The 17,527-nt window shown below is 40.3% G+C and overlaps 1 protein-coding gene across 2 annotated transcripts in view; it reads left to right on the top strand.

Annotated features, from left to right (window-relative positions):
• Positions 1-8,069, top strand: part of IRAK3 (interleukin 1 receptor associated kinase 3) — a 52,051-nt gene extending 43,982 nt beyond the window's left edge. For both annotated transcript variants that reach the window (XM_082422770.1, XM_082422769.1), the window contains one exon: positions 952-8,069. In XM_082422770.1, coding sequence (XP_082278896.1) covers positions 952-1,458 — 507 coding nt within the window. In that variant the 3' untranslated portion in view covers positions 1,459-8,069. The remainder of the gene's footprint in view (positions 1-951) is intronic.
• Positions 8,070-17,527: the final 9,458 nt, after the last annotated feature.

Below are 17,527 nucleotides of genomic sequence, written 5' to 3'. Positions count from 1 at the left end.
ATTCTAGGAATTTGGATTCCACCCTAAGTCTATTGTAGAGCCGTGGAAGGGTTTTAAACAAGGAGTTGACGTAATCAGAATATAAAGACCAGTGACCTGGAGTCAGGAGAGCTGTGTTCTAGGCCTGACACCACCAGTAAGAGCTGTGTGACCTGCAATCTTGGGCCCGGAAAGGAGCTTTGAGATATGTAGTGGAGGGAACGTGAAATTGGGAGCCAGAAGACGTGGGGTCAGGCAGCAGGTCTGCTCCTTACTGGCTGGTGATAGTGATTCCCTTTTCTGAGCCTCAGCCTTATCATCTATAAAGTGAGGATATTAATGTTTGTGCAGGTTAAATGAGGTGCTGTGTGTGAAAACACTTTGTAAATTATAAAGCTCTCTATATGTATTTTTTTAATTACATGTGTGTGTGAAGGTATGTTATTTTATATCAGGTTAATGGTTCTCAATTCAGCTGCATATCCAGATCAACTGCAAAGCTTTTAAAATACGGATCCCTGGGCCCCCACGTCCGTATTTTTTGAATGACCATCTTTAGGTTGGGGCTAAGGGATCTGTATTTTAAGAAAGCTTCCCTAGGTAGTCTGGCATTTGAGAACTATAGATTGGGTTCACCATCCCCTGACCCCTTCCAATCCTCCACATATTCAGGCTGAAGTAAAAAATGATAAGAGATTCATCCAAGGTCACAAAGTAGTTGGTGGCAAATCTAGGCCTAAAATCAGGTCTCTTGATAATCAGTTTCTTTTCTACTTTGCTTCAAGTCACTTAATTAACTTATGAACATGAAGGAGTTTAGCTAATCTTTAATTCCTTCGCATTTCAAATTCTATAGTTGAACTTATTTCATGAAAATCAGAGAGTATTCCTTAATAGGTAGACAGAAAAAAAAGGTAAAAGGAGAGGTTATTCAGACTTCATTCAATGTGTGTTGGCTTCTTGGTTAATCAGGTCCTAACTGTTCTTGAAAGTACTCAAGCCAGCTTGTATTTTGCGGAAGATCCTCCCACATCCTTGAAGTCCTTCAGGAGTCCTTCTCCTCTGTTCTTCGATAATGTGCCAAGTATTCCAGTGGAAGATGATGAAAACCAGAATAATCCATCGCTGCCTCATGACAAAGGTTGGAGAAAAGGGAGAACGACTCAGAAAACTCCCTTTGAATGCAGCCAGTCTGAGGTTACATTCCTGGGCTTTGACAGAAAGACAGGGAGTGGGAGGAATGAGGACATTTGCAATGTGCCCAGTTCTCCTTGTGAAGAAAGTTGGTCTCCAAAGCATGCAGCTCCATCCCAGGACTTGAGGGCCTCTGGTGTGAATATGGACCCTTCTGCGGAAGTTCCAGGGCATTCCTACAGGAGCATGCCAGTGGAGACTAGCTGTTCCTCTGAATTTTCCTGGAATGAATGTGAACAGTACAAAAAGGCATCAATTTCACCAGAAGATAAAGAAGAAAGCTGAGGCACCTGAGTACAGGTGTCATCTTGGGAAGACATTGTCTTTGTCGGTAGTGCCAAGAGGATGATTGATGGTGAATTTGGGTAATGCAGATCAATGATCTGAACAATTCCATTCCATTCCTTCCAACTTGTAGAACAGAGTGGCTTAAAATTTTGTTATAGCACGATCATTGCCTCATGATCAAACCTGGACTAAATGAGAACCATTCAGAATTACTTAAGATCGTAGACTCTGATTTCAGACAAACAAAACAATCAAAACCTACCAAAAAGGAAGTGGATTTCAGTGTCTTCTCCATCAACATCCACGTGAGTCCTCAGAGCCTCCAGTCTGCCAAGAACATTCAGTTCAGTTGGAGTCCATTGTTTTGGTTTAGCTTGCTTGCGAAGGTCGTCAGAAATGTCTAATTTGTAAATGTTAATAGATACCATACCTTTTTAAAGAATTGCCTTTTTGCTTATTTCAATTGATTCTTAGTATATTTCTGTTCATCCCTGTCAAGTCTGCCTATCTGAACATGAGCCATGACATGCCCAAGATCTGTATTTCTGTATTTAAACTCTTAAGATATTTTATCTCATATAATATTGACTATTATTACAATTTTTTTTACATAGAGACTATTATATCCTGAGTAGAATGTATGAAATTTTAGTCAAGCGATTTTTGTTCCAAGAAAATGGTTGGTCATAAAGGCCTAGGTCAGTTTTTTGTTTGATTCCAACTCTGTGCCTTTACTCCTGGTGTTTACTGGATCTCCCCCTTTTGAAATCCTACCCAGTCTTTCAGGGCCCACCATAACTGCCATCCTCCAGGAAGCTTTCCTAATCTTTCCAGCCAATAGTACTCACTTTATCAGCATTTCCATAGCAATTTCTTTTTTTTTTCCATTTTTAAAGATTTTTAATTGAAGTACAGTTGATTTACAGTGTTGTGTTAGTTTCTGGTGTACAGCAAAATGATTCAGTTATACACATATATACATATTCTTTTTCATATTCTTTTCCATTATGGTTTATTACAGAAAATTAAATATAGTTCCCTGTGCTATTCAGTAGGCCTTGTTGTTTATTTTATATATAGTAGTTCGTATCGGCTAATCCCAAACTCCTAATTGACCCCCCCTTTCCCCTTTGATAACAATAAGTTTGTTTTCTGTGTCTGTGAATCTGTTTATGTTTTGTAAATAAGTTCATTTGTGTCATCTGTAGCAATTTCTTTGTATTTCTGTTTTATATTTGTCACTTTCTGAATTATATCCAAGTTGCCTGTGCTATCATGTCTCTCTTCCTAGATGGTAAACTCCTGTATTAGTTTCCTACTGTCACTATAACAAATTATCACAAACTTAGTGGCTTAAAACAATATAAATTAATTATTTTACAGTTCTAGAGGTCAGAAGTCCTTGGCATTCCTTCTGAAGGCTCTAGGGGAGAATTCGTTCCCTTGCCTTTTCTAGCTTCTAGACGCTGTGTGCATTCTTTGGTTCATGGCTTCTTCCTCTATCCTCAAAGCCAGCAACATGACATCTTTAAATCTAGATCTCTCTCTTCCTCTCTCTCTGAACTCTTTTTCATCACCACTTCCTCTTTCTTTGGCCCTCCAAAAGATCCTTGTGATTGCATGGGGCCCACTCAGATAATCCAGGAAAATCTCTGCATCTTAAGATCCTTAATTTAATCACACCTGCAATGTCCGTTTTCTCCTCTAAAGTCATATATTCACAGGTTTCTGGAATTAGGACAGGGACATCTTTGGGGCCATTACTCTGTCTATCACATTCCCTGACTGTGTAGGGTCCATCTCTTCAGGGCCTAGCCATGTTATCCTATACAGAGCAGGTGTTTCCTTATAAGTTAAATTGAGTTACATTATCTCTGTGAACCCACATAATCAAAAATTCAGCTATAATAAACATTCCGGAGTAAATGAACAAAGTGGGGATAATGACTGTCTTTATGATGATGGACAGAAACACTCCACGAAAACCATTTCCAGAGGATTTACAGAATCTCCCTCTCCAGGATGTTTATAATAAAGGGCAGACCTCTAGTTTTCTCTACATCAAAGGAATAGGCCTATGCTTGTTTTTTGTAGGTTTTTTTTTTTTTTGATAAGTCAGTACGGTTGAGTTAATCATAGTCAGATTGGAGTCCAGATTCAAGAACAATTAATCAAAGAAGGAAGTCGTCAGAAATCAGAGTCAGGTTAACAGACCAAGGTCAGAAACATGGAGCTACAATTCTGGGAAGAAGGATCTCATGGCAGGAAGTGAGGTTCAAAACACAATAAGCCTTAGCCTGATTGACAAGCCAAATAAAAGCCCCAGGCAAGCAGTTGGGAGAGGCCATCCCTGAGGGCTGGTCTGGGGGGACCTGGCTGCCCAGTGCTGTCTTCCCCTTCTGAGCATGAAGTATGTGTTCACAGTGCTCCCAAACGGCCCATGTGCTAAGACTGTCAGGGGAAAGGGTTGCACTAGACTCATGTGATTTTACCTCTTGTGACCTGTCCAGTTTGAAAACTCTTGATGATACACGTTAATCAAGGAATCAGTAAAAGTCTTCAACATTTGGCCTTATATATCGCCAACCATTCTGAGGCCGATTTAGCTTGTCTTATGTAGTCTGAAAGTATTTTGGCTGAATCGGGCAAATAAGCCTGGAATTGTGTGAAGTTGCCACTAATAATTCAAACAAGGTAATCAAGGTAATCAAGAACTGACTCTGTGTTAAACTGCTCTTCACTTTGAATCTGAATCCCTCAGTACCTTCAAAGAGAGATCATTAAGGAAGCTCTGATTGACACCAGGCCCACACCATTATTCATCACGTGTAATCTGTTGGTATGATGTTGATTTGAACTTGCTTAGTTGACTTAAAGCAGTGTTTCTCAAACTTTAATGTGCAGCACAATGACATGGAAGCCTTGTTAAAAACACAGATTGCTAGCTCCCAACCTATTACATGGGATTTTGCTTAGCACTGAGTAGAAGCTCTAGAAATACTATTAGTCAATGATCCTTTTAACTAGATCACCTTGCTAGGGTGTGACTATTTTGGACATCTTAAAGACCAAGTCAGATTAGCTGGCAATAACCTAATTAATGATATGGTAAGCAGATACCACTGTAGCTAGAAATTACCAGAATTTTCTATTGAATGATCCAGTCCTTAGTAAATTTGCCTTCTAGTGGGTGTGTTAATAAATGTTAACTGATAGGACTTAAATCTTGCATCCTGCTACAGGCAATAAGAGGATACCTTTGTGGCTTCATGATGTAAAGCCTAAGACACATGAAGAAACCAATAATGAGTCCCCAAGTGTTTCCTCTGATCAGCAAACGTGAATTAGTAAAGAATTTCACTCATCTTCATCCTTATAACGCACCATGGGCAATCCTCCAGGCAGATCCTATTTACTTGATAGGTTTTTGTGCCATTTTACAATCCCCAAAACATGAAGGAAGTATTTTGTTGTTTTTGAAATTAGGTATGGGATTTCTGACATAATCAATTTTATTGGCTTCAGGAGAATTGTTATAATGATCTGTGACCCACTGCATAATTGTGAAGTTTCATAAGGTGGTACATCAGCTTGTGTAAAACAGCTTTTATGACCTGAGGTATGATGAGTCTAGGAAGTGAGGGTTACGTGAGTAGCATTTATGAAGAATCAAGGCACTGTGTTAGCTACTAGGGCACCAAGTAAGGAGCAAACATTTTAGAAAGGATGAAAAGGCATCTACCCAAGTTAACTGTTCAGTGACATCTGTTACTTGAACCATAAACTATTGGAACCGAAAGTAAGGGCTGAAAGGGTGAGGAGGCTTACCCTTTACTGTGCACTTTCGAGAGGGCAAGGAAGGTGTCTTGGAGAAGCTTCCTGGAAGGAGAGAAGGGGTTAAGAGAAATAGAAAAGAACACCCAAGAAGCACTCCAGGATGGATACCCAGGGAGCCAGGGGTCCACAGCTCTACCTCTGCACAGCCCCATCTCTGGGGCTGGAAGGATGGGGTGAGGGCAAAGGGAACTGGGTCCAGAGCTCTGGATGTTTTTTCCCGTTTAACCTTTACAGCCGCCCTGAAGGTATGAATCCCATTTTATAGACGAGGAAACTGACTCAGGGTGGGTATGTAACTTGCCTAAGGTCGTCCCAGATCTGGAGAAGTCAGAATTTGAACCCACATCTGTCTGACTTCAAAGCCCATGGTCTTTCCTGTACTCGACACAAAGAAGCCACTGCAGATTCAAGCCCCTATGCAAAGGTCATTTGTTGATTCTAAAACTTTTCAGTAGGCACAGAAGCCTCACCATGTTTCCTGCCTTTTTCATTATTCTGTTCCTCTGCTTCAGGCACCCACCTCTGCAGTCATTTGGTATGAGTTCAATGAATTCATCCACTCATTCATTGAATAAATATTTATCGATGGCCTCCTTTGTGTCAGACACTGTTCTAAGAGCTGGGGATACAGTGAAGATCAAAACCAACAAAAATCCCTGCCCTCATGGAACTTACATTTGAGTGAAAAATGAATGAGCGGATGAACAGGAAATGCTGTGGGAGAGTTGTAATCTCAGTTCTAACACTAACCAGCAGATCTCCGTGGGACCAGCCAAACTGAGTTGTCTCAAGAGTATTCTCCAGACAGACCCTGGCTTCTCTGCCAGCTCTTTTGTCAGGGTTCAGAGAGGTTTTCTCCTTGTCCTGTGGTATAGCTCATGTCTCCATGCTAGCCTGTTGCTTCGCTATTAGTGTCTATGGCATACGTTGTGGCAATCATGACAGCACCTGTTCTTCCACTGACCTATGACTTCTTCAGGGCATTCATTGGGCTACTGATGCCATCTTCAGCAGGCTTCTGCTAAGAAATTTGAAGCATCTACACATGCCTCACTGCACCATCACCCCAAGCTGGAACTGCCTGTTGACTTCTCTTTCCTCCATAAAACTGAAACTTCCCTGAGGGCAGAGGCTATATCTTGCTCCTTTTGGTATCCGTAACAGCTAGCATAGTACCTGGCACATACTATGGCCCAACGAATATTTGTAAAATGAATGAATTGAATAATCCTTCAAAACCTCTTCAGAATCATTGGTATATAATGTCTCAACACGGTCATCTAGATTGCACCCAAAGTCTGTCTTTCTAATATCCAGACTGTCATCAGTCATTTGCTTAAATGGTTCCATTTCACCATTCTTGGATGAAAGTTATTAATTTCAAATATTAATATCTGTGATATCTTTGAAAAGAGGAGTTAGAAATTGTATATGTTGCTTATAAATTTGCTTCATGGTGAAAAACATTCCCAAACCATGTCTACGCAATGATAAGCCAACATTTTGACAGGGAATAAACGGATGTTTGTTGTATTTTGCTTCCATCTTTCTGTCCCAAATTATTTATGTGTATTTGATGGTCCATTAGATTTTATTGCAGGTATTTCCTTGGGAGGCATTTTTATTCCAAAGATGCCTACCAAACCTGCATTACCCACCAGACTTTCACTTAAGAGCCTTCCTATTGATGTCATCTGCCTAATTGCAAATTTTTATGGTCATCTCTATAAATAGCAAGAGAGTATTTCCAATGTTTTTTAGTGGCTCCTTAGTTTTAAAATTTTCTTATAGACGAACGTTAATTGGGATAGAAGGTAAGAAGGTAGGAAGAGTGTACTTGCAGGAGATTCAGACTCAGTTAATATTGGTGTGTTTAGTACTATGCTAGCTGCATTCACACATCATCTAAGCTATTGAGCTGGGTTCTGTTACTATAAGATCAAGGAAAATGAGGTTCAAAGAATTTGACTCTCATTCTGAGTCACGCTGATGGGGATACAAACTGAAAATTCTTTATTTAAGCCCAGGAAATATCTGCTCTGAAAAGGAGTAAATTAAAAAATTAAAAGTATCCCCTATTTGAAAATGAAAATAGCTAATAAATATGTTTTTATTACTTTTAATTATTATTAATTTTGTCCTCACAGATGGGCAAAGATTAAAACAATTGACAGGAATATGGGCAAATGGGCATTCTTATTCACTATTGGCAGGAGTGGAGATTAGTACAGCCTTTCTAGAAGGTAGTATGTCAAAATTTTACATGGTGATACACTTTTACCCAGCAATTTGTTTAGGAATTTATTCTAATGAATAAAAATTTCACAAGTGTGTAAACATGAGGGCAAAGATGTACTTTTTAATGTTTGGATATTAAAATATTGGAAACAGCCTAAATATTTTTCAATAGAAGATGGATTAAATAAATTACAGCACAAATATACAATTGAGTTGTATGCAACTAATTAAAAATTGTTTAGATCTGTGTTTAGTGCTATAAAAAATTTGTCCCTGAAATATTATTGAATGAGAAAGCAGACTACCGAATAGTATGTTTAATATGGGCCCATTTATAACATTAGATATTTTAAAATAATATGTGTTTCATAGAGAAATCTTCGCTAAAAAGTTAATGATGGTTTCTTTCTGGGCTGTGGCGTTTGGGTCATCTTTACTTTCTTTAGACTTTTATGTATTTGAAGTTTTTATAATGAGCATGTATCACTTTTATTATCAGAAAACAATAAAGCTATTTTTATTTTGGAAAAAAATGTTCTCCAGATTTCTACATTTGCCTGACTCTTCGCTCAGCTGTGCCCTTGGTAACAACTGGCAACTGGTAATAATGCTTTTATTCCAATGCCCTTTATTATTTCTGTCTTCCAACCTTAGTGACTGAAGCTCCCACATAGATTTGTCTGGTATCCCCTGAGTAACAAGTTTTGAGAGGGCTTACTAAAAAGCAGTCCAAGAGGCGAAAACCAGACAAGCTGAAATACAGAAGAATGGAGAAGAGATCACAGTATACAACTGAGAATATCTGTAATTAAATATTAGTTGATTTTGGTAAAATCTTTAAAAGTTACCCTTAAGATCTATACTTACTTCAAGTACTTCAAGAAGCAACCTACAGTTAAATGAAAGATCTTTGGGGAGATAATTTTTTCACCCTTAAGTAACCATACCCCAGACTTGTGCCCCACTATCCGTTTCTAGCCTACATACAAATTTTAACTTGCTGAATTTAGTAGACTCTGGTTATCGTTATCAATTGAAAATAAAACTTGCAACAGTGCAGAGAAAGAATGGCTGAATACCGTGCTTTTCTCCAGCAGGTAGAGATGGAGGCTATATAACAATGCTAACGGGATCCACAATAACACATGAATTATAAAGGGAAAAAGCAAAGTATACTCTAGGGTAAAATACCAATTCTGATGAGTTCTATCTGGGACTGTCGTGGACATAACGAAGTTATAGAGTGTGTAAATATGATAACACTTCCTAGGCCAATCCAGCTAAAAGATAAATGAATGTTGGCTTCTTAAGAGCATAACATAGCCACAAATTTTGTTCTTTTATACTAAATTAATGTGTTGGTTCTATTCTTGTGTTTCCTAGAAGGGAAATGCCAGGTAATCCCAATGGTACCATCATTACAAAGATTTCAACAAAAGAGAAGTTAAACAATCCAATACATAAATACAGTGTAAAATGGAATCATTCAGAACAGCACATTGGAGTGAGGTAGAAATAACTTCTGGTGGTCTTCTTAGTCCCATTATTCACTAATGATAATTTCATGTCCTTCTGAAAGTGTACAGGCAAATTATAGTGTACTTGCAGGACCATTGAACACTGGATCTTGTGATGTTTTTAAATGTTTGTAACAGGATTTTTAAAAAGGGCTGCAGTGACTTCAGCCAAGGGCAAATATTAATCAATGACCTTTTATTGTTTTTATTTTATATACCTGGAGGAAAGTGTGTGCTTACCTTCCAGTATGCTTACAAAGCCAAATATGCATGTTTATGTTAACTCACTGCCTGCAGCTCTAAGGCCATTTGCTTTGTGATGGGAGGCAGAGCAATCTCTGACGTTGTCATTATGCATTTGTCTGGCAGTTTGAAGCAGGAGAAATAATTCATGTGATTGATTGCTAGTATCCTGTCTTGGCCATTAAAATGTATTTCCCTAATAAAAAAATTATCACCATATTTTAGAAGGCACAGTCTGACATTCTTCTTCTTTCTCCCCATCTCATATCCTGGCATCATCGCTCCTGATTTCAATAGTCATGTGAGTGAACCAAGTAGCATTACTGCATCACAGTTAAAAGAGCTCATTGATTACAGTGAAGCCACACTTAAACTTCCCTTCAGCCACTGTTCCCATGGCCACACTGGACCCTATGGCCACCTGAAGCTGCTACACATCAGAAATCACAGTATGTTGTTCTTGACTTTATAAAGACCTCCCATTATCTGATCTCTCCATTTTGTCCAGGCCTATCAGTGACCATCCTCTTCCTCTCCCATCTGCTCCATGTTTTTTCCTTTGCACAGGCTGGGCCATGCGTTCATCTGTATCAGTGATTGTGCTTATGGAGAAATAGAACCCCTACTAGGTGTTTCAAACGGATGAAATTTAATATTGGGAATCGGCTATCAAAGGGTTGGAAAGCCTAGAAGAGCGAAAAGAGGAAAATGTGAAGTTATCCAGAGATTAATAACTACAGGAAGCCATTCTCACGCTTATGGATGAAAGAGAAAAAAGGGAAAATGTATAACTAAGAGCCCATGACCACTGTACTGCTGAGGCTGCTGACAACTTGCTGCCGATGCTTCTGGAATAGTGTTGCCAAGGAGAAAAACAGGAATGTGGACGGAACCACCACGTGTGCTGCTGCCACTGTCACTGCCAGGGGCCCAGTAAGAAGCAGGGAAAGAAAAACCTCTATTTCTTCCACATCCCATAGTGAGAAGTTAGCTGCCAAGGGCATCTAGGAAATACAGGTTTGTTTGTTTTTTTTTTTAGCTGCCTTGGGTCTTCGTTGCTGCACGCGGGCATGCGGGCTTTCTCTAGTTGCGGCGAGCGGGGGCTACTCTTCGTTGAGGTACGCGGGCTTCTCATTGCGGTGGCTTCTCTTGTTGCAGAGCACAGGCCCTAGAGTGCACAGGCTTCAGTTTTTGCAGCACGTGGGCTCAGTAGTCGTGGCTCATGGGCTCTAGAGCGCAGGTTCAGTAGTTTTGGTGCATGGGCTTAGTTGCTCCATGGCATGTGGGATCTTCCCGGACCAGGGATCAAACCCGTGCCCCTTGAGTTGACAGGAGGATTCTTAACCACTGTGCCACCAGGGAAGTCCTGGAAATACAGTTTTGTCTGAACTATAGTGGAAAGCACAGACAGGCAAGCATGGAGCTAAAAGCCAAAAGACAAATCCTACTCCAGCTGTTCAGCATTTATCCTCACCCTTGTACCCTATATTTAACCTTGCAGTAACAATAATAGTATCATGCAAATAACCCTTAAATAATTCAAGATGCTGTCACTCTCCCAAAAGAGGAGACACAAGGTCTCATCAGTCATCATTTCCGTCTCTAGGTGATCTTAATTTATCTTCTACCTGGATTTTCTAAGAATAAAGGTAATCATCACCAACTTTTCTTGTACAGAAGAAATGAGAGGGAAAAATAAAAATTGGTTAATATACACAAATACAAAACAAAGGAACTCTGCATGGCTGCTGTGGTCTTTATTTCTATAATTTGTCACAAGGCTGCAATTTGTATTTACAATGTGCTTTTTTTTTAGTCTCCTTCCATGTTCCCTTTGCCCCCAGCCAGCACCCTGGTTGTCTATGTTTCCTTCCCTGATGGCGTGCACCAAACCTTCATTCCTGAAGGGTCATTCCTCAGTGACCCTGCCTTTATTAGTGTGTAACGACTGCACATTAACTTTTACCCCTGGATATGGAACTATTAGCAAGCAGAATTCCCTGGATTCCCAACTTAGTCCTTCCTGCCCTCATTGTACTCCCCAATCTGATTTCCCCTTGAAAACTGCAATCAATCCCCAGAGCCAGTATAATAACCTACTTCTTTCTTCTTGGTTCAGTGGCACAAAGAGCCCCAAAAGACAGTCCCTCAACTTCCAGGTCAGTGAAACCATGGTTGTGTCCACAGGGATCATTTCTCACTTGAGATCCAGGACCTTTAAGTTAGCAGAATTCTGAGTCTGGGAAGAAGAGATGGGAAGCAAAAAAAAAAAAAATATGTGAGCGGGTATTTTTATTTTTCACAGCATCCTGGTCATTGAAAACTGGGGAAACATTTAAATCATCAATAACTCTCTTAAAATACATAGTCAAATCAAATGTAATACTTTCAATATGGTAGGTAAAAAGAATATTAGTTTATTCTGTCATTTAATTTGGGTATGTTACTGTTAATTTAGTCTAAGGTTGTGCTAGGTGAAGATACATGCCTGCACATATGCATGTGTGTATGTGCTTGTCTGTGGTGTATGTGTGTGTGTGTCTCTCAAATTCATCACTTTATACTAGCTCTTACTGAGCTTGTGGATCTACCAAGGTCTTGAGGTCTTTTTCACATAAACTGCTGATAGCACACCTCTCCTTCATCCTTTCCTTGTGTAATTGATTTTTATGAAATAAAACCCAGAGTATATTACATTTGCATTTTTATAACACTATCCAACCATTTTTAAATGACTTTATATGCCTCGTGCTTCAGTGCCATCTTGTTTGTTTTGATTTATTGATCCCACCTTTTGAGCTTATCACGCTGCCTTTCAGCAGTCAGCTCCAGCCTCGCTAGCCTTCTTGCACGCCAAGCTCGTTCCCATGCAGGACTTTCACACTCGCTGTTCCCCTGCCTGGAACTCTCTTCCCCCAGAATTTCTCCCTCTGCTATTACTCTCTATCACCTTTTACACTGTATCTGTTTCCTTCAATTCATTTGTCAGTGCATGACATTATATATTTATTTGTTTATCATCAATCTTCTTCTCTAGAATATAAAATCCATGAGGTCAAGGACTTTCACTTGTTCACCGATGGTTCCCTGCCACACTTAGAAAATTTCCTGAAACATAACAGATGTTCCATAAACATTTTTTGAATACATGAACTAGCTAGTCTTTAAAGAAATTTTAAATTGAAGTATGGTTGATTTACAATGTTGTGTTAGTTTCAGGTGTACAGCAAAGTGATTCGGTTATATATATATATTTTTTTTCAGGTTCTTTTCCATTATAGCTTATTACAACATATTGAATATAGTTCCCTGTGCTATACAGTAGGACCTTGTTGTTTATTCTATATACAGTAGTCTATATCTGCTAATCCCATACCCCTAATTTATCCCTCTCCCCTTTCCCCTTTGGTAATCATAAGTTTGTTTTCTATGTCTGTGAGTCTGTTTTTGTTTTGTAAATAAATTCATTTGTATTATTTTTTTAGATTCCACATATAAGTGATATCATAATATTTTCTTAAAATTTTTAATTTTATTATCCAACCTTTAAGTTCTGTTCAGACTTGTATCATTGGCCGGTTTGATGAGATTGCTTTCTCTAGCCACAAAATTGTTGATACAAAGTGCTCTACAGGATAAGGCCAGTTTCAGAACCATGTGGCACTCCACAGAGTACTTTCTTTGAGGTTAATGTCTTTCCAATAATTTTTAAAAATTAGGAATAAATTAAACGAACTCTGATTTCATCTCATTTTCCAAATACTTCTCTATCTTGAATGGAAGATATGATCCAAATTCTTTAAGTAGTGCAAGAGGGACTTCACAAACTGGTCCCAAACAATTTTTCCGTCATTTATATCCCATCACTACCTGCTTCCTGCCTCCTTTCCATAGACTTTGTATCTTTCAATCTAGTCCCACTAAACTTGTTATGATTCCTGAAGCATACCACATCCCTTCTCATCTCCATGCCTTAGTACATGCCGTTCCAGCTATCTGGAATACCCTCCTCTCCCATCCCCACCTTCAGCTAGGTGCATCCTTATACACCATCCACCACCTAGCATAAATATCACTTTCTCCATGAATGCTTCCCAAACTTCCCTGGGTGATTAATCACCCACTCCTCTATTCTCCCTCAGTAATTTAGATGTTTGTCCACTTTTGCATTTTGCTTATTGTTTGTAATCTTTACCATATTATTTATGTCTCTTTTCAGTGTTAAGATGCTGACCTCCTCCAGGTATGAAGTTAGGTACTGATTGATGTCTATTGAATACATGAAAACCATAATGAAATATTTAGTTCATTGCTTGTTACAGCTTTAAAAAAGCAGGTCATGCCCAGTAGGACTGGCTTCCATCAAGGCTGGCATTGACATTGGTGAGTTTTTTGGGATCCATCTTAGCCTTGCCATCTCAGAGACCTGAATTCCTCAGTCTGTTTGGAATGGACTTACTCTCAGTGGCAGAGCTGCATTGATCAGGTTCATGGAGGTTTATAAAAATCAGCATACTAATTCTCTACTTTCTAATGAAAAAATATAACTGTCCAGAGAACTGAAATCCTCAAGTCAACCTATTAGTGCATTGTCCCCCTGGAGGCAAGTTATATTTGAAGCAATATGATATGGCCCAGGGAAATTCGTTGATCTTAAGTATTTCTCAATGGAGGAAGCTTGAGACTGTCTCATGCACTAGAGAAGTAGTCTCTCCGAGGAAACTTGGTGCTTAACCAAGACTGCCACGCCTGGGCAGGGCCTGGGTGATCACCTTCAACATGTCTGCTAACTCTCCATTTCCTGTGCAGCTTTGGTCAACCAACATCTCTGGGCCCAGACAGGACTTAAAGAAATTTCACTAAATGTCTGGTGACAAAGTTATGTTTGTATCTGAGTTCCCATTCTTCCCATTTATATAATCATGGACGCTCTCCTGGTTTGTTCCTGTTCATATTTACTGTGTATAGATTTAACTAATTTAACTCCAAGGACAACTATATTTCCACCTCATTGCCAACCCTGTTTGATGACAACAAGACCTAAAAGGGTTGAGTGGCTAATCAAGGTCTTAGAACTTGTCAGTGGAAGAGGCAGAAATTCATCCCTCGTCTTGTTGCTCTAATCTGGTATGCTTTCTATTATTATTTTCATGTGGAAATCCCTAATAATTATTCAAGAAGGACTAGTTCTTAGCCTTTTTTACCTGATTAAACATATGTTTTTTCAAAAGGCTTAAAAATTTTGACACATTGTTGGCACTTCTATGAATCTATCCTATGGAAATCATATCTTATGGAGGTACAAAAATTATAGCTAGAAGGATGTTCATTGCTACATGGTTTACAATAGTAAATAGCTGAAAAGAACCTAAATGTTCAACAACAGGAAATTTGTGAAATTATAACTATAGTTATTAACATAACGTTATAAAGAATGTTCATCTTACATTGTTAAGTTGGAAAAGGCAGATTACTAAACACTATGTAAAATAGGATCCTACTTTTTGCAAAAAGAAAGTATATGGATACATAATTATAGAAAAAGAACTAGAAGAAAATAAAAATAAAGAAAGTGGTTAGGATTATAATGATGTTTTTCCTTTTTTGGCTTATTTGTTTTTTTAAATTTTCTACGATGAACATGTATTACTTCAATGTTAAAAATGATTGCCGGGCTTCCCTGGTGGCGCAGTGGTTGAGAGTCTGCCTGCCAATGCAGGGGACACGGGTTCGAGCCCTGGTCTGGGAAGATCCCACATGCCGCGGAGCAGCTGGGCCCGTGAGCCAGAACTGCTGAGCCTGCGCGTCTGGAGCCTGTGCTCCGCAACGAGAGGCCGCGATGGTGAGAGGCCCGCGCACCGCGATGAAGAGTGGCCCCCGCTTGCCACAACTGGAGAAAGCCCTCCCACAGAAACGAAGACCCAACACAGCCATAAATAAAAAAAAATATATATATATATATATAAAAATGATTGCCATTATTAGAATAGTTGAAAATTAATTTTCATAATCTTATTTGATGGGATGTGAATAGAAAATAAAAACCATATGCAACAGTATATCAGTATTTTCATTATGTAGCTTTCCGTGTAAGAAAGCTGCTTTTATCTTTCTACTTCACATGTTATTCATTTCCTGTAGTGATATTCCACTAGAGGAGCTCCTTAAACTTATTAATCGACTGTATTTCTATCCATATAAATGCAGACAAGTCTTTTTTGTTGTTGTTCTCTGGCAGAGACTATTAAAAGATAGCGAGGATAATGACCCCCAAGCAAATATTCAAGGGACTCAGCTGAATCTGTTAGAATACTACAGTGATGTGATACCAATTACACTTCCGTTTCCAGTGTGGGAGAGTAAACTGTACATGAAAGCTGCAGAATGTACTTCTTCATAGATCCGTCCCCCGCAAACGTTGCTTGACTGGAATGGAGACCGCGGGAGAACACAGGTAGACCAGCATGAAGTATCCTCCCACTGGTCAGTCATACCATGTCTGTAGGTGAAGTGCAGCAGCAGTGGGATCAAGGAATGTTAATATTTCATTATAGCTCAATAGAAATTTAATTCAATTTCTGAATTCAGAGGATTTAAAACCAGCATAATTAAAAGCAATAAAATGTAAAGTCCTCTGATTCTATTCTCTCTCATCCTCATACATTCGTCTTCCCTCCAGGGTTTGTTTGCTCACTGCCCACCTCCCTCCCAGACAGCTCTGCTCTGTCCGGTGCAATGGTCATTTGCTTGCACAGAAATGTCTCTTCATTCTCAACCTGCTCAAGATACTGTGTTAACAAAGACCACATCTTCCCATTATCTTAACAAAACCCGGCTCTCACCAAGAACGCTGCTTTGCTTCCTTTACAATTCGGTCCTGGGAAGGGTGCTTGTTCTTCCGTGAACCTCACACCTCTAGGGCAGGGAGGAGGAGGGCCAGTCCTTCCAGCTGCACACCGCTGCTCCTATGCCATTCACCTCCCAGCCCAGGGAGGCTGCACGGTCACGTGTCCAGTGCAGTCACACGGGCCCCCGTGCACAGAATTGTCCCAGGCTTGGGGGTTAATGCTCTGCAGTGGTCATCTTGAAACTCTTAACGATTGTTATGGGCTGAATTGTTTTGTCCCCCCAAAATTCATATTTTGAAGTCCTAACCCTCAGTACCTCACAATGTGACTGTATTTGAAAATAGGGTCCTTTAAAGACCCTTTACTTAAGGTTAAATGAGGTCATTGGGATCGGCCCTAATCCAATATGACTGGGAAGAAAAGGAGATTCCCAATCTTATAAGATTCATTATTAAGAAGAGGAGATAAGGACACAGACAGGAAAGACTACATAAAGACACAGGGAGAAAATGGCCATCTCCAAGCCAAGCAGAGAGGCCACGAGATAAACTAAACCTGCCATTATCTTGATCTCAAACATCTAGCCTCCAGAAATATGATGATATAAATGTCTGCTGTTGAAGCCGTTCAGTCTGTAGTTCTTTGTTACAGCAGCCTTAGCAAACTAACATAACAGTTTCACCTTTTAATTTGTACTTTGTAACTGAGGTCCGATGGAACAATGGAGCCTGCACCAGGGGCCTGGAGCCTTGGCTCACGTGGGGCTCCACCTTCCACCGCCTCCCCACCTTCCCTGGTCAGCTTCTTGCCTCTCACTCTCCCCTTCCCTGACCCCCAGCACCCTGGGTCCCATCCAGCCTTCCCCCTTTCCGTGCCCTCCCCAGGACAGCGATTGGGTCATGTCAGCAGAACACGCCTACTGGCGCTTGCTCCTGCTGTGGCCCTCCGCCCCGGGGTTGGGGTGGGGGGACTGCATGCAGGCACAGGCAGGGTTTGAAGCTGGGGCAACACTGCCCTGTGCCATCTTCAGGGAGAGCATGGAAGAACCGTCTCCTCTCCAGGCTGGCAGGGTCACAGTGTGTGTGCTTGAATCTCTTGCCCAACCAAATCCAGGCACCAGGCATGGGGGTGGCGTGCTGGGTTGAGGGAAGGGGAGGCTGATTTCTTTGCCTTCGGCTGGGGTGCAGCATCTCAGGGAAGGTAGAACTGCTAAGCCGGTGGACCATGCCCTGAGTCATGGGACAGAGCCGCCACTGGGCCCCTGTGAGGGTCCGCACTCACTCTGCAGGGATTCCCCTTGTCCAAGGGACCAAGGCATGAAATAGTAAATAAAAACACCATGACAGGTCAAGAGAGAGCGACTGCAGAAAAAAGAGAGTTTTT

This window comes from Balaenoptera physalus, assembly GCF_965194825.1.
Source record: "Balaenoptera physalus genome assembly, chromosome: 13".
Classification (NCBI taxonomy): Eukaryota; Metazoa; Chordata; class Mammalia; order Artiodactyla; family Balaenopteridae; genus Balaenoptera; species Balaenoptera physalus.
The sequence above is the reverse complement of the archived record's forward strand: the minus strand, read 5'-3'. Positions and strand labels throughout refer to the sequence as shown.